Source organism: Schistocerca piceifrons, chromosome 4 (genome assembly GCF_021461385.2).
Source record: "Schistocerca piceifrons isolate TAMUIC-IGC-003096 chromosome 4, iqSchPice1.1, whole genome shotgun sequence".
NCBI lineage: Eukaryota > Metazoa > Arthropoda > Insecta > Orthoptera > Acrididae > Schistocerca > Schistocerca piceifrons.
In genome coordinates, this window is record NC_060141.1 from 207,620,395 (window position 1) to 207,644,810 (window position 24,416).

At 37.9% G+C, this 24,416-nt stretch overlaps 1 protein-coding gene across 5 annotated transcripts in view; it reads right to left on the reverse strand.

The window, feature by feature from the left end:
• LOC124794828 (signal transducer and activator of transcription 5B) overlaps nt 1-24,416 on the reverse strand; it is a 139,310-nt gene that overhangs the window by 29,231 nt on the left and 85,663 nt on the right. For all 5 annotated transcript variants that reach the window (XM_047258493.1, XM_047258492.1, XM_047258491.1 and 2 more), the window contains one exon: nt 1,622-1,777. In XM_047258493.1, coding sequence (XP_047114449.1) covers nt 1,622-1,777 — 156 coding nt within the window. The remainder of the gene's footprint in view (nt 1-1,621; nt 1,778-24,416) is intronic.

Genomic DNA, 24,416 nt, shown 5'->3' on the forward strand with positions numbered 1-24,416 from the left:
AAGTGTATTAATATTATAATACTGATTTGTTGTATATCGCCATGAGTGATCATGATTACAATCTGCTGAACACACAAATCATTAACTGTATGGGATAGTTTGTAATGCTGATTTGTTGTGCATAATCATAAGTGGTCATAATTACAATCTGTGGAATACATAGATCATTAACCGTATGGTATGATAAAGGGAAAGAGGTAAGGTGTGAGTGAAAACTGAATGTAAATGGTAATGAAATGGTGATGAATACTAAAAGTAATGTTGAAAAGACACTTCAAAGATTGTTAAAATGGGGACTGGATAGCCAATGAGGAGAGACCCAATGAAGTGCTGAACAGCAATCAGGGATTTGACATGGGCATAAGTACAATCAGCTATGTACACTATGAAAAGCAGAGGGGGTATCAGGTGTAAATGAGATGACAGCAGCAATGGTAAGAGCTGCTGAAGTCTTAGGAAGTAATGGCTATGCCATGTGACGAGGGTAGTTTGGACAGAAAGACAAACTCAGAAGACTGGAAGAAAGGAATAACTGTCCCTGGCTTCAAAAAAGGAAACGAGAGAGAATTTAGGAGCTATAGAAAAGTGACACTGGCATTGGGCCAAAATATTTGAAGACATTCTAGGGAAGAGAGTAAGGGACAAAATTGTGAAGAAAATTAAAGAATAATGCAGAGGCTTCAGGCCAGAAAAACAACATACTTTATATTTGCAGTAAGGCAATTACAAGGAAAACGTTAAGGAAGACACACAAAAATAAGCAATTAATATGGTGAAAGAGAGATGTCATGGAAGTAAAAGATGTAGTAATGCAAGAGGTGAGTCAACAGATCGGATAATTCATTGGGTTTAGAACAAAGAAGTGCACTTTTACCCCTTTTTGTGGCTGTCATGGATAACATAAATTAATACACAATGTGGCAGAAAGAGTTGGAAAAGATACTGATCACCTAATGATCTGGAGGTTTTAGGAAGTTGAAGTTAACCAGACATTTCAGAATTAATAGGAGGTAGGGACAGGTTCAAGATGGATAAAAATGAAGTGTAGGTCACTTAGACCCTCGGATGAGAGGAAGCCACCTGAAGTCACTACCATCATCTTTGTCTCCTCTATCAAGAGTTCCACAAAACACAGACTGAATAATAAAGTAATACAGTGTTTGTGTGTGTGTGTGTGTGTGTGTGTGTGTGTGTGTGTGTGTGTGTGTGTGCGCGTGTGTGTTTAAAGTGAGGTATATGAAATAATTGAACACTTAAGTATAAATCACTGTATGACAAACCAACAAAGCACTTTAAAAAAATTATTTACATGATCAGCATGTTACCGCATTTTCCACTGATTATAACAGCAACACTGACTCATTCAATATCATAGCAAGAGGTCACAATTATTATCCACAGAACATTGAATACCTAACTCATGCATTTACAAGTCATTGTTCTTCTCAGCATCAATTAATTCTAATACTGAAGTTGTATGTCTCTAAAATATTTCGATATATCTTGCTTGGTAATTCTCAGTTTTAATGTAGGCTATGTATTATGAGAATGATACCACGCTGGAAGTTGAGAAATTGTGTGTGCTCTGTAAACACTCTCATCCTATTAAAATTAAACTCACCTGTAAAAGGTGTGTAATATTTTCCAAATGCCTGGTCCTTAGGAATGTCAGGATACAAATATACAAGATGCTGCAAATCAGAAATTCTATCTGCGAGACTGCGTATTGCAAAGTCTTTGCTGGTGAAGGGTTGTAGCATAAAGACATCATTTTGATCTGAAATCAGAAGAAATAACATTTAAATAGATGATCTCAGCATATAGTAAAATATAAAAGCTGTTCACGCATTCATCATGTTCTGTGCACCGATTCACAGTGGATAACCTTCAATGAAGTTGAATGAATTACAGTATAAAATAGCAGCAGCTAACAGCTGTCAAAAAGTGCTTCTTCACTATGTATTAACAATTAAGTACCACTAATGTGTAATAATCTGTCTGTGTGTACAAAGGCTATAAAGGGACAAAATAAAATTAGCAGGAAAATTGTCATGCTGAAAAAAGGCCTGCTGCTTATGGTAAAAAAGTGAACATTTCAAAGATGTTGTTGCTTTCATATTTAGAGTAATTAGCTACTATTTATCTTTTACTTCGTAGTACATACGTGTAAACAAATATCTACAATTTACACTGTTGTTTGCAATGGCATTAACAGATGTTTCCCATGACCAAATCCAGACACTTAAATAACTAATAAAAGAAGTAGATAATATGTCAGTTTTGAATTTTATGTTGAATTTGCAAGGATTTGTAATTTCTTGCCTTTTGTCTGATCTCTAGTCAAGAACCTAAGAATTGCTGAACTTAACTGAAAATAGCTGCATTATTCCAGAATAGTGTTGCCTGAAACTGCACAATGTGAATCATGTTGAGGTAAAAGGTTAAGACTTCAAATGTTTGCTGTGATCCATTCACTGATTTCTTCCAACTTCTGACATACCCATGTCTGGTATATTGATGGTTTGGTCCTTGATAAGTTTGCTTGTATCACCATCAGACTTGGCAAAATTTAAACAGACCTTCACAGCCTTTGGAACGTCATTTAGATAGTTCAGGAACAAAAATAGGCACAGTCCCACATATTGAGAGATTCAATATTCTATGTTCCCTATTCTATTCCCCAGTGTGTACATTGCTAATGTGAAGCCATATTTTGTGTGTGACAATAAGACTCCACTCATGCTAAAGAGATGTAATTTACATTATATTTTACACTTATCCATCTCCTTAGATGGAATAGTGATGACCATGGCAACCTGGGTTAGCAGTAGTAAAATGTTCAAAATTTGCGAATGAACTGATTTATTCCTTACACTGTGTGTTTAGGAAGAATCTTCCCTCTTCAGATGCAGTTAGGTGAAGTTTTTAAGACCATTCCCATTAATGCACTGTTGAGGTATGTCATCACTGACAATATTCACAAAATCACATATTTCAGATAGTGTCACGCCTTGTGATGCCAAAATGTTGTCAACAGCCAAGTAACTTGAAAATGCAATCAATAGAATAATCTATATATTAAACCGAAGCACATCTGAAGATGTAAGATATCTTCCAAAGTATATAGTTTGAGGCACAATAAATTCAGAAGTATGCGTAAAATGTTTTTATCACCATGTGTGATATATTATTTTCTGGAGTAGAATTTTTTGGTCCATACTTAAAAATGCTTTCAAATGGTCACAAAAAATCCATACATAAGTGACAAAGAGGCACAAGGTAAATTTCTGCAGTATGAACTTGCAACCGTATTTGTAGTTCCCACAAATGGCTTTACTGGTTGAAGAAGGGCACTGTGCGAGTATTAGAAATCTATAATTTCTGATACCCACACACTGCTACATTACCACACAGGACAAAGTGTTGTTTAATGTTGTTATCAAAAATCTCAAAAAGTTCTCTACCAATTTGCTTCCTCAAATTTTTGCATGATACTCTAATAAACATTCAGATGGACATTAGTACAATTTTCCATCTGTAAAAATGTAACCGATGACACAATGCAATTCTTTCTTTCGTGACACGATAAAGCAAGGGTATCTAGATTTACAAAGCTTTTCGTTCTTGGCGAACCTTCTGAAGTGGTGTCCTAGCAGAGACTGTATAACTGAGTGATGAATGTACAGAGGATGCTTGACTGTCTACCATTTCCTGTTCATTTTCAGAGACAATTCTCTCTTTATGAACTAGTCTCCAAAAATTAGGTATTATTTGGAATATAGAAAATTGCGTGGAAAAAGTGAGAAATAATCATATATAATTTTCACAATTTTCGCCGTGAACTATAAATATGTTACCTGTTTGGTAGAGCTCCTGCTTCAGATTGGCAACAATAAAAACGGTGCAACAACAAAAACCGTGCATTAAACACATTTTAACAATGTCTGCAATTTAATTGTAAACAGAATGTAATTTTTGGGTTATGTTGATAATGTAATCTCTCAAAGATATGACTTGTATTCATACTGAGAGGCAGAAACCATGGATACTTTAAAGCTAACCATACACAGGTTGCAGTTTGAGTGACAATTGAGGCGTGATTTTATAGCTTTAACACTCTTGGTTGCCCTTATACTGACCAACAAAAGAACAGTTTGCATGTTCTGGAACTCTTTTTTTGTAAGCTAGTACCAAGAATGAGCACTATTAAACGGACGAAGATCTAGCCTCAACTGTGAGACAACTGACTGTGGATGTCACAGCTTTCTCAAGAGTTGAAGTTTTATGACAAACAATGGAGAGAAGAAAGGCAATAGTTGAGATGGTGGGCAGTATACAGGTACATAATCGGACTGAATTTGTAACTAAACTTCTGAACAATGTCTTTTCTCCAGAGTTAACAAACAAATGTCTTCAACAGCAGCAGCTGCTGCAGCATCAGTAGCTAATAACAACAGCAACATAACTATACTGCCTGTCTACCACTAAGATCTCAACTATGCAGCATGTTGCTATCCTTAGAGCTATATTTTGTATGCCATTCATGACTTCTGAGTATTGTATTAAAAGTCCCTTGACAAGCTGTGCCCTGAGATCTAAAGACACACATCTGCAGTGCGCACAGGCGCCCACACCATGGAGCCTGAGGAGGCCCAAGCCCCCTCAAAAATTCATGTGGGGGGTGGGGGTGGGGGGGAGGGCAGAGCCACCTCCCCCCAATAATTTAAGGAAATTATTACTTGTATTATGCTTTGTAAAATCACAAAATTATGTTGGAATTTATTTTCCTTGTTTGACGATACTTACCTTTTAAAATACAGACAGTAACAAGTTAAAACAAATAATTATTACGGTAGTAAGCATGCTAACTGAAAACGAGCGGGGTGAATCATGATAGTGTTACAGTGCTGCGGGCACACTTATAATCTGCCCCCTTATTTATTTTTTTTCTATTACGGTTGATGAAACAATGAGAATGCACTTCACGAACAAGTGTCATTTTGTATTCGAACTGTCGATGATTCCTTAATCATCAACGAAGACTTTATTGGCTTATATGAGATCCCCAACATTGAATCACAAACTCTGTTTAGTATTTTAAAATACGTTTTTGCTCGTCTTCATTTGTCAATGGATAACTTAAGAGGACGGTGCTATGATGGTGCCTCGAATATGAGAGGCAAGTTCAAAGCACTAAAAAAGTTAGTTTTGGACATACAATCAAAAGCACGTTAGTGCACTGCACTGCTCACAGTTTAAGACTTGGCAGTTGTGGACAGTCTCCGCCATCTTACATCTATGAGGGATATTATGGCTTTAGCCAAGGACTTAATAAACACCGTAAGGGAATCCAACAAAAGGATGGGATTTTTCAGAAGCATACGCTGTGAGAGCACCAACGACCAAGCTGGTCTATGACCCCTTTGCCTGACTCGTACTATGCAAGCTTCTAGTATCTTGAGAATATTGAAAAACTTTGAAGAACTTTTAAGCGTTTTTTTAAACATTTTCTGCAGAGGACAAAACAGAGGCAAGTTACAAATGTGCAGGCTACCTTGAGTCAATGTTGCAATTCAAGACTTATTTCTTTTTACGTCTTGATTGCCATGCAATGAACACAGTAGAGAATGTCAACAAAAAAATTCAATGCCCTCATCTAAGTGTTGCTGATCTGGAAAAAGTATATGAGGGCTTGATTTGTATACTGAATGGAAAGCGTGATAGTTTTGAACAATTTTTGGGAATTGTGTTTAAAAGAAAAACATTCACAAGTTATTGATTCTTCACTTCCTCGGAATCGAAGTATACCTACAAAGTATGAAAACAATGAAGCCAGCTCACTGCACACTTTCAAAACCCCAAAGAAATACTACAAAGCTATTTACATCGAAGTTTGTGAAATGGTGCAATCTTGCATTACTGAGTGGTTTGCTTCAACTGGACTCACACAGATCATTGCAGTTGAACAAGAGTGCCTGCTTTTAGTAAACAGAGGTGAAACAAATTTGGAAAAATCAACTGAGTTTTTAAAAAATGACCTAGACACTGAGAGACTGTGCTTACACTTTAATACGTTAACCGATATCACTAATAAAAAACAACTGGTCTTAAAAAACATGTGTGATGTAAGAAAGTACATTACACAAGAGCCTGCCGTTGGAGAAATGTTGTGTGAAGTAGTGAAGTGCATTAAGCTTCTCCAAGTAATTCCAATCATGACAGCAACAGCAGAATGGTCACTTAGCACACTTAGACGTCTAAACAACTTGGTTGCTCTTCACGCCCACTGAGATATTTTGGATGAATTGTATATCTGACCAGTCATCAACGACTTCACATTCAGTAATCCAGTCAGACAGTCGACATTTGCACCTTTTTAAACACACTCTAGCCCTAATAATGGCATTTAGAGCAACATTAAAAATCTTTATAAAATAGAGAATTAAATACATACATAATGTTAAATTTTCAGTTTTGAAATATTAGTACTAGTTTATTACTGTATTACTATAGTACTGTATTAGTTATTTTCAAATACTTAAATATTTTTAGGGTGTAAGATCCAATTAAAACCTGCTGTTTACATACTTTTAGACAAAGTATTAGGCATACTGTATTAACTTTATAAAAGGATTAACTTTGAGATATTGTTTTTATTTAATGAACCCTAAGCCTCATTCAAACCAAGCTTAAATTAACTATTTCACTTATTAATCTAAGTGCTATTACTGTGTGACAGTAATATTTTATGCTTTATTCCTTTAATGATAGTTTAGGATTTATTTAAATATAATTTCAGTCTTTTCAGAGCTATATATTCACTACTCTGTAATAGTCTATAAGCATGATTATTAATGTAAATTAAATTAGCTTTTTACCAAAAAATGTCAAGCTTGTGGAGTTTCCCAGAGTGTCGAGTTATTGAGAGCCCAGTTTCCAGGGTTCTAATGTTGATCATATGACTCTAAAATGCTTAAAAAACTTTCAAACTCACTATTTTTCATCTACAAATTAAAAAAGTTTCCCAGAGCAAAATCCCCAGTATGCCCCCCCCCCCCCCCCCATATTTTTTATAAGTCGGCGCCCCTGGCAGTGCGTATCTCACTCCTAGTAGAACAGAGGCAGATCTCTTTCTGGCAGATTCCCAGCACCAAGACTCAAGCTTGAACAGATGAAGGAGTACACTCTTCACATATTAATCTCACATCACTCTTCAAAATGATTCCCATCACACACTTATCTGGAGCAAAAGTTTGTTGTTGTGGTCTTCAGTCCTGAAACTGGTTTGGTGCAGTTCTCCATGCTACTCTATCCTTTGCAAGCTTATTCATCTCCCAGTACTTACTGCAGCCTACATCCTTCTGAATCTGCTTAGTGTACTCATCTCTTGGTCTCCCTCAAAAGTTTAAACCTGTAAAAATACAGGAACATCCAGAAAGAAAACAATTGGGCAATGGTAGCTTTGTGGTGTGAGGAGGTATCATCACGTTGAATCAGTGTAAAAAAGCTTCCCAGCTATGTTGATGCTTGAAGTAATTTTGTTAACACCAAGAGCTATAAAAATGCAAAAACAGGTACAATTTTTAAGATTTATAGTAGGATCAAAGTTCCTCTAAACAGGCAGTTAACTATGCCCTGTCAAATTGCTCACATGGATGAATTTCTCACAGAAAAAAATATCCATAATGTGGATGGTTCACTGAAATCTCAAGATTACGACTCCACAGAGCATAATGGAGATACGTGCAGGAGACTAACTGGGGGAACAGAACAGTCACTACTAGATCTCGTTGTTTAGCACTGCAATAGTGATAAAGCCACACTGGTGCTTATTCACATACAGCAGCCGTTCAAAGTAAGCTATGTAACTGAAAATTCTTCTGAAATACTGGGCCTCCAGAAAATTGCTCTACCATAAATGGCGACTAGTTCATATCACTGGGCACAAAATTCAATGATTAATTCCTTCCTTGACACAATCCATCAATAACACTCTCCACCTTCTGTTATGAAGATAAGACTACACTAAATCTGGATAGGGGGTTTGCAAACTGCTGTCTATGATGGTGTTTTAACATGGTAATAACATGGTAACACAATCCTGTGCTGGCTTTACAGGATTACCCTGAAGTTTTCTTGGTATTCGATCAATAGCTTGGAGCATATTTCCTGACAGCCTCAAATATGTTACAGTAACATACCTACAACACAAGCAATATGTAAACCAACTAACAGACCTATTTCACTCCTTCCAGTCTTTTGAAACGCTTTTTTACAAAATGGCCTAGATAAGAACACTGACTCAATTATCTACACAGAACTTTAAACCTGATCTCAGTTACAAATTCCTACAATAGCCAAACAAGAAAAAATATCTTGTTGGTATGCTGTGTGTATATCACAAATTTTACTTGGCAAAATGAAGCATTATAGCATCAAAAGTACCCCCTCACTTAGATGGAACCATACCTTCATAGTAAAAAGCAGAAGGGTCTTACGACAGACTATGTTACAGGTGTGAAACTAACCTCGCAACTATGCAGCATTATGTGGTGTCCCACATGGATCGGTACTGGGTGCAATCTTTTCTTAACGTTCCGAAATGATCTTCCAGTGCCGTTAAAAGGTGGTTCAAAAACTGTTGATGACGTATGTGTGCTATAATGAAGGGGCCACACCCAACCTTACAAAAGACAGATCACATGACAGGTGAACAGGCCTACAGCTGCTTCACAGCTAACTATTTTAGGCCTTAATCTCACTCCTATGTGTTTTCATAAACTAATAAATTACCTGCTAGTACCAGAAGTAGACATTAATGGTCATGCACTAAATAAAACAATGGATGTACACTTCTTTGAGGCCCAGTGGTACAACAAATTAAAATGGAGTCAACAAAGAGAAACTGAACAAGTAGCTTAATTCACCATGTTTGCCCTTAAAAGCTTCTCTCAATGTGTTGATGTAAATACAGAGGTGCTGCGTTATTATGCATATTTTCACTCCTTGTTTGTCTTACAGTATTACATCTGGAGCAATATAGTTATGGGTAAATAAATACAGAGTGGGCAAAATAAAACTGGCTTTAAAAAATTTACAATTAGACTGACACAGGAATAAAATGCAAAAACTTGAAGATGTTGGACCCTGCCACTGCTGATCCTTGATCTAGATTTATCAAACTATGAGACTCATGTGTCAGCTCTGCCTCAGGGAGAGCAGCAACAGCATTTTCAATTTTTTGTTGTAACTCTTCCTATGTGTGAAGATTATCTGATAACATCTGACTCTTCAATTCAATCCAACAGGTAAAAATCACAGAGGGATCAGGTGACCAATGTGATTGTCCTCTCCTCACTGAACACCTTGGCACTTGTGAGAAGGCTGTCAAGGCAGTGTGAGCTGTTCTGTCTTGCTGAAAATATCCATACAGTTGTTCATCATCTCTGTGTTGATCCACGTATGAATTAAACAGTCTCTGGATGTACAAGTTAGCATTAACAGTTCCATGAAAGAACCCCATTGTCATGCAAACACCAGTCTTGAGATTATGCAACAGCTCTTCAGGCACTGGTGGGGATATTGTGATGCATTAATGGCACATGTGCTGCGAGTTCACATATAACCTGACAGACTGAACGAGGCCTCATCTGAAGACTTGAAAAACTGAGGGTCCGAAAGTCCTGATTCCAGTTCACTTAGAAACCACTGGCACAACTGCAGATGCCAAAGCAAATCTGGGTGCTTTTACTCATGCCAAACAGTAAATTTGTAAAGATACAGGTGCAAATGCAGGTCATATTTTATAATTTTTTTACATGATGATCTGTTACTTCCCACTGGTAGGAATAAACAGCACAGAGTTCATCAGACTTTGTGCAAACTTTCCTTCATTCAAGCAATGTTTCCAGGTATTTGGCCTATTTCCGGATAGTTATGATTTCTATTCACTACTGAGTATGTTTCGTGCCATTTTTCCACTAAGTTTTGCATTGCAGACTCTGCTGCAAGTTTTGTCAAACCACTTCTAGTCCTAAACTGTTATGCAAACAATGCCAAACACATTTTCCACAAATTGTGCTTCACAAAACACTCAACAATGAGCACACATTATTTTACTGTAAGCACCATTTTGTGTTGAATTCAGCTGGTCACTTTACACGTCTGCTCCTCTCACTCACTCAAATGTAACAAAAAAGCGCTCGGGACAGATTGGTGCACCAAATCATGTTTACAGCATTTTCTGTAATAGCCAGTTCTCCAGTTCATTAACAAGGATAATTTGCATCAGACTTATACATATTGTACAGACTAGTTTTATTTTGTCACACTGTCTTTATACTGCAGAAGGAACCATTAAGAATACTGTTAAAATTACTCCACCGCAAATCCTGCAGAAGCCTTTTTGAGGATCTTTGAATACTTACACTTGGCTCCCCAATATATTTATTTCTTAATGGTTCTGTTGCTGACAATAAAAAATCGGTTTCAGCAGAACCTTGATTTACATAAATACAATATCAGACAGTAACAATTTTGATGTACACTTTGCCTCCTTGTCTAGCATTTAGAGTGGAGTTCTTACAATGTGGCGCAAAGGTATTCATTATGCTCTCATACAACAAAACACACGAAATTAGGAATCTCAACCAATTCAGCTAAAAATTATAAACATATCTAATTAGCCACTCTCTCTGCAAATTATTCGACATCTAAATTCAAATACTGAAAAGTTGTTTTAGTTACATATCAAGTATTGGTTTATCTGTGAAGCTGCAAGCCACATACACTAAGTGATCAAAAGTATCCGGACACCCCAAAAAACATACTTTTTCCATATTAGGTGCATTGTACTGCCACCGACTGCCAGATACTCCATATAAGTGACCTCAGTAGTCATTAGACATGGTGAGAGAGCAGAATGGGGCGCTCCACGGAACTCACGGACTTCGAACATTGTCAGGTGATTGAGTGTCACTTGTGTCATACACTCCTAAACATCCCTAGGTCCACTGTTTCCGATGTGGCAGTGAAGTGGAAACGTGAAGGGACACGTACACACAAAATCATACAGGCCAACGTTGTCTGTTGACTGACAGAGACAGTTGACAGTTGAAAAGGCTTGTAATGTGTAATAGGCAGACATCTATCCAGATCATTATACAGGAATTCCAAACTGCATAAGGATCCCCTGCCAGAACTATGATGGTTGGGTGGAAGGTGAGTAAACTTTGATTTCATGGTCGAGTGGCTGCTCATAAGCCGCACATCATGCTGGTAAATGCCAAACGACGCCTCACTTGGTGTAAGTAGTGTAAACATTGGACAATTGAACAATAGAAAAATGTTGTGTGGAGTGACGAATCATGGTACACAATGTGGCGATCTGATGGCAGGGCGTAGGTATGGTGAATGCCCAGTGAAAGACATCTGCCAGCGTGCGTAGTGCAAACAGCAAAATTCGGAGGCGGTGGTGTTGTTATGGTGTGGTCATGTTTTTCATGGAGAGGGCTTGCACTCTTCGTTGTTTTGCATGGTACTATCACAGCACAAGCCTACATTGATGTTTTAAGCACCTTCTTGCTTCCCACTGTTGAAGAGCAATCAGGGGATGGTGATTTCATCTTTCAACACGGTTGAGCACCTGTTTATAATGCACAGCCTGTGGCAGAGTGGTTACATGACAATAACCTCCCTGTAATGGACTGAGCTGCACAGAGTCCTGACCTGAATCATAAAAACACCTTTGGGATGTTTTGGAATGCCGACTTCTTGCCAGGCCTCACTGAACGACATCAATACCTCTCCTCAGTGCAGCACTCCATGAAGAATGGGCTGCCATTCCCCAAGAAACCTTCCAGCACCTGATTGAACACTTGCCTGCGAGAGTGGAAGCTGTCATCGAGGCTAAGGGTGGGCCAACACCATATTGAATTCAAGCATTACTGATGGAGGGCGCCATGAACTTTTAAGTCATTTTCAGCTAGGTGTCCAGATACTTTTGATCACATAGTGTAGTTATAAACTAGAAACAGGACTCTGTGTTTACGGATGCAGGTTTAACTATTTTCTTTACAAAATTCCAATGTAATCAATTAAATATAAACTTATCAACATGAAATAAACAGCAGCTACTTAGTACAACTGAGAAGACAACAGCTTTTTTCAAGTAAGCAACTCTCTTTCTAATCTACTTAGTGAATTTTACTGGCACAAGCATAAATACATTGAGCAGGACAGTGATTCTTTGCTCTTAATACAGTGTAAAATTAAATTTCTGTGATTTGCTTGCTTCTTGATTAATTTATAGCATGGCTAGTTCCACATCCTTGCAGATTATTTCCTTGTTGGGCTCTTTGGAACATGAATGAATGAATGGTTGAAAGCTCTCGAAATTGCCCTCAATATGCAGCAGTTGATGTTAGATTTTATATTAACTGGAGCCTCAACCCATCCATCTCGGTGTTCGCCACTATGCCACTTAACAATATAGTCAGGGCAGTAGTGTTTACACGAATGCAGCAGTCCACGCTGTAGGACAAATAGAAGCAGAAACCTGCATCCACTTAATTTCCTCATTCAACATACGTCCAACGCAAGAAATTGGCAATCTCAACCAATTCAACAAAAAATTACAAACATACATAATTGGCCACTCTTTCTACGAATTACCTGCAATCTAAATTCAAGTACGAAGAAGTTGTTTTAGCTACATATCAAGTAATGATTTTTACTAGCATCTTTGGTTGACGAGTTGTGCACATTCACAGCTCTTGTAAAGATAAGTGTTTAATTGAGAAATAACAATTAATTAAGGCAGTATTACATCATAATTAAATAAATTAATACCTACTGTAAGCTGTCAATTGAAGGCTTCACATTTTTTGGCGTATTTTCTGAAAATAGAAAACCTTTCATAGGCGCGAATTTTGGACTAGGATTTGTTTTATGTTTTCATATACTGCAAGTTACGTGATTATTTCAATAAAGTAAAGTTTGTATTATTAGAGTATTCTTATACACTATCCATTTGATTCTCTAGTAAGCAGCCGAAGTGAGATGTTCCGAAATAAGTGAAAAGTTTATATAGTGTAGGCTCAGTTCTTTGTTTGCTTTTCATTTCATCACGTAAAAAATACAAGTTATATCTTTTTGTTCCTCCAGAAGTTTTGAATTAGTATCCGAACTTTAGGCCTAAACTTTCATAGAAATTTAATGTATTAATTGAGTAGTCTACGAAGTTATTCTTGTTTTAACTTAGACTAAAGCTAAAATTTGTTTGCCATGAGTGAGAAGTGTATAACTTGCTGTAGGATTGTTAGTTCTGGGGTGTTGTGTGAGAGTTGTTGCGGTTTCTTTCATGTGGGTGACTGTAGTGGCATGGGAATTAGGGAAATAAACAAGGCTCATTGGCTGTGTAGGATTTGCTGTAGAGATAGGAAGATAGTGGAACAGGAGGAGAATATTACTGCCCTTCGGATACAACTAGATAAAACAAAACAAGATCTGGAAAGGTTAAGGGGGGAGAAGGGAAACGAGAGGTGGGAAGTGACAACAGGTTATAGAAGAAATAGGAATAGAACATTCTCAGACAGTGTGGTTGAGAATGTGGAAAACAGGTTTGATCTGTTGTCACAGTTGGAAATTAATGAGCCACAAATTGATGTAGGAATAGACAGGACACAACAAACTTTCAAAAGGTGTTTGAAATGTAAGAAGTCAGAAAAAGCTGTGAAGAAGAAAGTTTTGTTGTTAGGTAGTTCACATGGGAGAAGCATTGGCCAGCTGGTGCAGGATGAAGTAGGGTCAGGTTACCAGGTCACCAGTTTTTTTTTAAACCTAGAATAAGTCTGTGTCATGTGATAGGCTTTGCAAAGACTTCACAAAGGAAGACACCGTGGTAATAGTGGGTGGGGTAGGCAACAGCATAGATAGGAACCCTAATTGTTCAATTGAGAGTGACCTGGTAAAGATAGCTTCAGCAAGTTGACATACTGGTGTATGACCATGACTGGCCTCGTTTAAACTCTTCTGTTAGGAGAGTTAATTTAGAGGTGGAATGGCTGCTTCGATCAGATATGGGGTCTCATATCAGTGTGGTTCCTGTTGACTATCAGCAGGTGGGACTATACTAGGCATGACCTCCACCTCAACAGGAAAGGGAAAACTGTTTGGGCTAACAGCAAATAACTTGGGGGGGGGGGGGGGGGGGCACGAAGGGGAGGCATGAGGCGGGGGGCTGTCACAAGTGGTAAAGTACCAGTGGTTACACGTGACTTGACAGATCAGCAGGTTTTTTTTAGGTTAGGTAGAGGTAGGGCTGAAACAAAAGATGTTCAGAGACAGCCTGAAAATGACATTCACACTGATAAAACTAGAGATGCTACAAAATTGGCAGGAAAATTAGATTCATCCAGTTGTAATTCAGCCAGTGCACAAAATCAGTTATCATTATTGCAACAGAATGTCTGAGGACTGAGCAGTAAGCTTAATGAGTTGCTTATTTGGGTTGAAGAATTAGAGTTGAGCAAACCAGTTGATATAATCTGCCTATCCGAACACCATGTGACCACTAGTACAGATATGTTAAATGTTACATGATTCAAGTTAGCTTTTTACTTCTGTAGAGAAAATAAGGAGAAAGGAGGTGTTGCCATATTTACCAGAAACTGTTTTGACTTCAAGAATATTGATATTAATAAATTTTGCTCAGAGCAGCACTTAGAATCTTGTGCAACAAAAGTAGTATTTCATAATAAGTCCTTTATAATAGTAGGTATATACAGATCACCTTCAGGAAATTTCAACCTCTTCATAAAAAATCTGGAAGCTCTGCTATCCCATCTCATGTTCAATTTAGTTCCTACTGTGAACTTTGCTACTAGGATATGCAAATGCTCCAAGACTGTTATTCATAATATCTTTGTAGACAAATCTAGGGAAAGAGGTTGTATCACATATCCAATAGTAAATGGGCTATTTGATATTGACGTGCAGCATCTTGTGTTAAATGTTGAAACTTGTCAGGATAAAGAAAATTTTAAATTTTACTACAGGAGGGTAATAAATGAGTCAAAAATTGAGAAATTCAGGAAACTGCTCAAACACATGAACTGGATAGATGTTTACAATACTTCTGACTCAAATGGATAATACAGAGCATTCATTAATAAAGTTACCTCCACTTTCGAAAATCGTTTTCCCCTAAAGGTAACTAAAATCACACAGAAGTCAAAAAATAAACTGTGGATTATACAAGGAATAAAGATACCATGGGGAACAAAAAGGAGACTATCTACTATCTACGAACAGCTCTGATGTTAGAATTGTAATGCATTACAAATAATACAGCAAAATATTGAATCAAATTATTTAGAAATCAAAGCAGCTTTATTATGAGGAAAAGATAATTACATCGGGCAACAAAATAAAAACTGTATGGGACAGGCGGGGCCAAAAAGGAAGACGAACAGATAGCTCTAAAAATAAATGAGACTTTGGTAACAAGGCATATAGTGTTGCAATCCTTTTAAACAAGTACTTCATTTCTGTTACTGACAGCTTGGGGTTATCAGGTGCAGTGAACAGTGCAATGGAGTACCTGAGACCAGTATTTAAAAATAACTTCAGTAAAATGGAAATGACACTCACATCTTCCAAAGTAGAGGCATCCATCATAAAATCCTTAACATATAAGTATTCCAGCGGGTATGATAACATATCAATGAAGTTAATCAAAGAGTGCTCATGCGAGTTGAGTTCTATCTTAATTATTTGTGTAATCAATCTCTTATCAGCGGAACATTTCCAGACTGGCTAAAATATGCTGAAGTTAAGCCTCTTTACAAGAAGGGGGATAAAGAGATACCATCAAACTATTAATCAATTTCACTTTCGTCGGCTCTCTCAAAAGTATTTGTAAAGGTTGTGTTCAAGTGTCTCCTTAAGCATCTGACTGCAAATAATATATTGTCCAAGTCACATTTTGGATTTCTTAAGTGTTTTGATATAGAGAAAGCTATTTACACTTACAGTGAGAATGTACTTAATTCTTTAGACAACAAATTAGAAGCTACTGGCATTTTCTATGACCTGTCAAATGGCCTTGACTGTGTGAATCACAGCATTCTCTCAAGTAATTTGAAAATTATGGTGTCACTGGCAATGCTGCAAAATGATTCGAGTCTTATCTATCTAACAGGAAATGAAGGGGGTCACTGCAAAATACCTGTGCAGTAAGCAGTCAGTCTTCATCCAACTGGGAATTAATTACATGTGGTGTTCCTCAAGGTTCCATCTTAGGTCCACTGGTTTTTCTTGTGTAAATTAGTGACCTCTCATCTGTTACATTGCCACATGCTAAGTTTGTTTTGTTTCCAGATGATACAAACATTGCAATAAGTAGCATGCAAAGTACAGATTTAGAAATAGATGCTAATCAAATTTTCACTGACATTAATAAGTGGTTTAAAGCTAATTCACTCTCACTAAACTTCGAGAAGACCCACTATATGCAGTTCAGAACCTGTAAGAGATTTCCTTCCAGCATACATGTAACATATAAAGACATGCAGATCGAAGAGATTGGCAGGGTTAAATTCCTGGGATTACAACTCGATAACAAATTCAGTTGGGGAGGGCATACCACAGAATTGCTTAAGTGTCTAAACAAGTCTGTATTTTCAGTGAGAATGATGTCAGATGTAGGAGATATAAATATAAAAAGCTTGGATACTTTGCATACTTTTATTCTATTATGTCATATGGGATCATAGTCTGGTGCAACACATAAAACCAAGCAAAAGTTTTTAGGTAGCAAAAGTGTGTGATAAGAATCATTTGTTGTGTAAATTCCAAGAACATCATGTAGAAACCTGTTCAAGAAACTTTGTATACTAACCACTGCTTCTCAGTATATTTATTCCTTAATGAAATTTGTTGCAAGTAATACATCTCTATTTCCAACCAATAGCTCAATACATAGTAGGAATAAGAACAATCTACATTAAGACCTAAACCCAGTTACCTTGGACCAAAAAGGGGTTCAATATTCAGGAACACACATTTTCAATAAATTGCCAGCAACCATTAAAAACTTGGTTTCAGATAAAGCACAGTTTAAATGCAGTTTGAAAGACTTTTAAAGAGACTGTTTTCATCATTTAGCCAATACTGTGGATGCAAATGTACATTCCATTACAGAACTGTGAACAAGATGGCAGTTGTCATGTGATGTGGGCATCTTGCATCATCTAGTACCAGTTTGTAATTGTGTGTAATCCTCTCATACCTACCACACACACACACACACACACACACACACACACTCACTCACTCACTCACTCACTCACTCTCTTCCCTTGCACCTCCACACAATGTTTACATTGATGATACAAGTTCTTGAAAGAACACTGATAACCTTGATTATGTATCTCCTTCATTTAGCTGGTCATGTCCTCAATGTCGCTACAACATTCCCCTTTTAAGCCACATTTAATTTTCAGAAATAGAAAACAGTATGCAAGTGTCACATCAAGGGAATAGGGTCGGGTCGGTGTTCAGGCATACTGATCTGTTTTCATGCTGAAACTACTTCATGAGTTTTGCGCAGTGAGTCATTGCGTCGTTTTACAGAACAACCCAACTCTTGCTGTAAAACAAATGCATGCTGGCAAGGCAGATGAAAGCAGAGAGATGCTACATGACCCCTAACCTAAACAGTACTATCTGGTCACTGTTGCGTCCTCAGTGAGAAATTCATGATGGATCACTCCAGAAGCATCGGGAAGGGTAGGGAGGGGAGGGGAGGGGAGGGGAGGGGAGGGGAGGGGGGGGGAATCACCAGCTTCCGGATGCAAGATTCCTGATATCTAAGTTTGTTCTGCCCAAAAAAAAACTGTCAATCTATTCTCATCACACTCCCACCTTTAATTACTACTCTCCCCCATTACTACAAGGGCCTCATCAAACTTCTCCTGCGCCCTGCAACTGCCAAACCCACCCTGCAGACATACTAAATTTGCCACATCCTCAGAAATTCCCTCCTGCCATCCTGAAAAAGCCTCAGTCCCACAGACGTATCACGCCTTTTCATGGATTTTACCTTTTGCCCGACTTCCAAATTCGACAATGCTGGGTTTGTTAAAGATCTTCTCTCCTTTTCCTGGTACTTACAATGGAAAAATTATTCAGCCACTAACCCTACAAATTGGACTCAATCCAAAACAAATACTGAACCCTGCTTTACTCAATATACTCCATCTAACCACAATCCGCACTTGCTATCCATAAATCATGCTCTGTTAACCAAACAGAACTTCCTATCCTCAAATCTTGCCTCACTAGCATCACCTAAATCCCTCTACATGAAAACCAATCTCACATCTGCAAAAATAATAACAAATCACCACCTCAACACTAATCCTGACCTTATAATCCTGCCTGCTGAGAAGATTACATTACTTTGGTCATGAACCACAAGGATTACCTGGTAGAGAGACTCCGCCAGATGCCATATTCAGTAAAACCCCCTCCCTTTTTCACTTTTCAAGAGAATTCTAAAAAACTGACATAAAATGCAGGAAAGTGTAAAATGGCGAAAATAACTTGTTACGTGGTAAAAGTTACATATATCATCCCCCCCTTGCATTTTTGTGGTTTATATATGATATGCGTACGTAATAGGCATCAAAATACTCATCATCACAGATTTGTTTATTATCCAAGAAGGTTATCTTAACTTTGTACTATCTTTAGCTGTTGGTGTCACTGGAACTGTCTAGCAAGTAGAAATATTTGATTTAATTTCATTCATCATTATCAATGGTTTTGGAAAGCCTGCAGTTGTGTCATTCATTCATTATTTAGGAAGGAAACAATGCACCACTTACAAGTTTTTCATGCTTAGTACAACAATTTTCAGAATTTACTCTCATTGTCAAGTGGAAATATTTCTGTAAGACTTTGTGTGATGTTTGCATATGTGCAGTCATGTGTCACTTTCATTGTATTCATGTTTTCAGGTTCTAAGGTATTGTGGTGACTCCTTTATGCAGACACCCCCCCCCCCTCCTCTCCTGTCTCTCTCTCTCTCTCTCTCTCTCTCTCTCTCAAACACACACACACACACACACACACACACACACACACACACACTCTGATTGTGAGTGAAGCATCACAAAAAGTCCTTACGTAAACATTTGCACTTAACAATGAGAATAAATTCTCAAAAGACATTTTGCTAAGGATGAAAAATACATAAATGGTGCAGTGTTTCATTACTTAAACCAGGAATATTTGAGCAACAGAAAAAGGACAAAAGTGTCAATTAGCACTTCAAGTTGTCAAACAGTGAAACACAATAAGTATGCTTTCGACACCTCATGACGATCATGAAACTGTGGCGTAGTAGAAATAGTTTGAAAATTCTAACCTGTCATCATTCGAATGAACCTAGTTACTCCCATCCGCCACCATACTGAATGGAGCTTGGTAGTGGCAAGAGATATAAAGCACGAATTCTTCTGACTCTTACCGATTCATATGTGTAGAACAGAGCACCCTGGTGTCAAGAAAATTAACCATGTAACGGTTATAAACACTACTTGAAGGCCAATGCTAAGTCGTCATAATTTTATATCCATTAAGACACTTTCTTCTCCACGAACATTGTTTCATGAAGTGCAAATTACAGGAAAATTATAAATACGTTAATGAAAAATTGAGAGTGAATTAACACTGTGAACACAGAAAATCTGACATGAGCAATAAAAAATGTGGTAAATGGCAGGAAAATGTCAATTCTGGGAACATAAAAGTGAGGTTATACTGTATGTCGATCTACACGTTCTGACACACTGATCCTATTTTAGAGCTCCAGCAGGATCTTGGGTCCATCCTCAGTTTCCTAGATCCACCAGAACTCTTCACCTGAGTGTACCTCCCTCCCCACTCCTTCCACTCTTCACACTCCTACATTCTACATGCTTCCTAAAACACATAAACCCAACTAAGCTGCATGCCTTTGCAGACCAACACCTTCAGTCTATTACCTGTATTCTAATACTCTAAACGAAAGACACCCATCTTTTTTTCTGCAAGCTTTCCACAGTTCCTGTTACCACCTGGCACCCCGTTCCTCACTGTCAATGCTGTCTGACTGACTCCATACCTACCTGGCACCATGAGCAGCTATACCCTCAACCAAAATTACTTATCCATTGAAGGATCACCTACACAGAAATCCACTTTACTTCTCCCTTGATGGCATCACCTACAAAGAAATCTGTGGTACAGTGAAGGACACACACATAATACCATCCTGTGCCAATCTATTCATGGGCCATCTAGCTGAATCCTTCCCAACCACCCAGAATCCCAAAACCCTCACTTGGTTCGTATTCACTGTCATCATCTTCATGATCTGGACCAAGAATTCCCCCAGATCCTCAACACCTTCTCCCCCATTTGCTTCACATGGTTCTACTCATCCCAACAAGCTGTCTTCCTCAACACTGATCTCCACCTCGTGTATGGCTACATCAGTACCTCCATCCTCATCAAACCTACCTACCTACACCAACAATAGCTCCACTTTGACTGCTGCCACCCCTTCCACACCAAGAAGCCCCTTTCATACAGCCTTGTCTCCCATGGTCACTGCATCTGTAGTGATGAGCAGCCCCCTCCATATGGCAAGGGTCTTATGAGGCCACCACAGACTAAAATTACCCTCACCACCTTGTCCAGTAACAGATCTCTTGTGCCTCGTTTCCACAGTCACATACCATCCCTCACATGCCAACTATCTGGTCACAAAAGAGCACCCTACTCCTGGCTGAGTACCAACTAGGACTGGAGCAACAGAATCGGGTACTCCACCAGGGTTTCAACTACCTCTCCTACTGGCCTAAAATGAAAAATATCCTCTCCACCATTTGCACAGTGGTATTCCACCACCAACACAACCTACAGAATATCTAAGTTTATTCCTGTTCCACGACCAATCCCAACCTCTTGCAGCAGACGTAGATGGAAGACCTCTCCCATACATCTTCCCACCAGCACCTACTCCAGTGCCATCACACACACATCTCCTACACCATCAAAGTTAGGGCCACCTGAGAAAGCACTGTTCTGATCTACCAACCTAATTGCAACCACTGAGCCACCTTTTACTCTTGCCTGACCACTAACAACCTGTCTGTCCAAATGAATGGCCACTGCCAAAATATGGCCAAGAGACAGCTGGATACCTGGTAGCCAAGTGTGAAACCAAACACCAGGTCCTGACTTCTTCTTAGTGTGTGCCATCTGGATTGTTCCTGCCAAAACCAGCTTTTTGGAATTGCACAGGTGGGAACCATCCCTGCAACATACCCTTCATTCCCTTTAACGCCTGTGGCCTTAATCTTTACTAGTCTCTGCTCTTTTTATGGAGTTCACAAGATTGATCCTCTTTTGGAGCAAAATAACATTAAGGTTCTGACTTATCAACTGCATATTTTATGGACATAATTTTAAGATTACTTTATTTGTAATACAGTTATGTAAGAGCTGTAAATTATATATATCATACTACATTTTAATCTCTCTCTTCATTTATTAGCTTCATTTTACACCTGCCGATTTGAGATGAATGACAAATATCGTGTTAAGAAATTGTATTTCATGCCCGATTCTGAAGGATTAGAGAAATCTTTTAACAATTTCCAATCACATTATTCTTCCCAAGCAAATCACTGAAGATAATTTGTTCACTACCAACTGTTTCCATTGAGCCTGTTGTAAAGCTGTATGATTCTGACAAAGAGAAAAATAGGGCACTGCTTGGAACCTACGTTAAGGTTCTGCTGTGTCAACTGCATATTTTATGGACATAACTTTCCACTGCTTTGAGTTAATGACCTGGAGTAACAAAAGAATTGCAATTTGTAAAGTTGTTGATGAAAAAAACAATGACGCACTGCAGTTCCCCACTAGCATTATTACACTGTCCGAAAATCTGAAAATTAAGAAAAGTGGTACCTGGAAAACAGTAGTAGTTCCAACAACCACCACAGCAATTAAGTCACAATTATCTTCTGAATGAAAACGTTTTCACTGTGTTTTATTGTGCAGGCTTTCCCATGTCGCCCTGGAAAACCTCTTCAGTGATCACAGAAAATAAGGGGAATTATTTGCTCAGACCATGCTGTAAAGATTTTCCAGAACAACTTGTGAATGCCTGCACAATAAAACACAGTGAAAACTGTTTCATTCAAAATATAATTCTGATTGTTAACTGCTGTGATTGATGCCAGAATTACTTCTCTTTTCCACGTACCTCTTTTCTCAATTCTAAAATTTTCAGTGTTATAACACTAGTGGTGAACTGCATAACACCATCATGTCTGCCTTCAACGGCTTTACAAATTGCTGTTTTTTGTTCCTCCAGATCATTAACTGAAGACACTGGTAAATTATGCCTATAAAATATGCAGTTGGTGCAGTGGAACATTAAAGAATCTATTGTTCTACTGCATATTTACCTGCTGCTGAAACACTACAATTTAACAGTGCTTAAGTGAGGCTAACTTTCATAGTACTGTAATGCCATGGTATTATTATCTCTCCTCGTAGGTTCCAAGCAATATCCAATTTTTCTCTCTGTCAAGATCATACAGCTTTACAACAGGCTCAGTGGAGACAGCTGGAAGTGGCAAATTATTGTTTTCAGTGAATTGTTCGAGAAGAATAATGTGGTTGGAAATTTTTAAAGATTTCTCAGATTCTTCAGAACCAGGCAGGAAAAATAGTTTCTTATCACCATCTCTGATGATCAGGTGTAAAATGAAGCTAACAAATGAAATGAGATATTAAAATGTAATAGGATATATCATTTAAACCTCTTACATAACTTAAGTAAACTTAAGAGGATGGCAACATGAAGTGAAAAAAAAAAAAAAAAAAAAAAAAAAAAAAAAAAAAAAAAAAAAAAAAATTTTAACTCCAAATGAGAATTGATCTTGTGAACTCAGCATGATGGGTCCAGCACGCTACATTTATGATGCAAGGGACAGTATGGTCAGATGAAGAGTTTACTAATGGTAAACATCCTCACAGAAATAAATACAAGTAGTGACCACTATCTCATTTAGATCTTGTTGAGTGAGCTGCAACCACATTTTATGCACCTTCTCATTCTTTGGAACACACAAAAATAATTATTCATTAGTTTTTATAGATTTTCTTTTTGTACAATGTGGTACTACACACCATTTGCAATCCATACTGCGATACGCTGTGGTACTACAAATCATTTGCAAACCACTTTCCGAAACGTAAATTCCAAAACAAGATATCACTGTGAATAAGCTTTACGACAGTAGGAGCATAAGGGAAAAAAGCATGTTATGAGTATAAAATGACATAATTAACCATTTAAGAAGATTTTCAGAAAACAGTCAAATGCCTATTATCTTGAATCCATGTAACTAAAATAAATTTCTCAGTAATGCTAGTTGTCTCATTACTTATTGGTGCACTGTGTGTATATATCCTCACTACTACTTCTCTTTTGAAGGCATCACCTACAAAGAAATTAATGGTACAGAAATGGGCACACACATAGCTAAATCTTTTGCCAATATGTTCATGGGCCTTCTAGAGAAATCATTCCTAACCACCCAGGATCCCAAACATCTCTCTTCATTCAGATTCACTGAATTACATCTTAATGATCTGGACTTAAGAGTGAGTACACCTTATCCCCATTTCTCCAGAACCTCAACACCTCCTCCCCCATTCACTTCACCAGGTCCTCCTCAGCCCAATAAGCAATCTTCCTCAACATCGACCTCCACCTCCAGGACGACTACATCCAGGGTTGCCACAAGTTTCCACAAACGAAATTACCTGATATTTTCCTGATTCCCAGACATAGCATTTTCCCCTAAAAAATTTTAAGATCTCAAAAATATGTAAGGACTTCCAAATTTCTCCCTTGTCTGTGCAAAAATCTTAGTTCTAACATCAATATCTTTTGTAATGATCTGTTTTTAGGTGGAGAAAGCAAGCCAAATGGTATGTGTGTTTCATTAAAGCCACTTATTTAATTTCAATAAAATGAAACACATTTGGTGACAAAAACACACATTTCCTTGGAGTCGCTAGACAGATTTCTGTTTTCAGAAATAACCTCAGAAAAAAGTAGGCCTCTTTAAAGAAGTGTATATTAACACTATAAGTGACCACTGATAAGATGTTGGTTCGACTATGTTCGTTATTGTCAGTTATTACCCACTGTGTAGTGTGATTTTTCTTTCGCGAAGTAGAGGAGTACACAGCATATAAACCACTAGCGAAAGCTGCAATTTTCTTCTTCTTATCGTCCATACTTTCTAATACATAAAACTATTTCTGAAGAGCCAAAATGT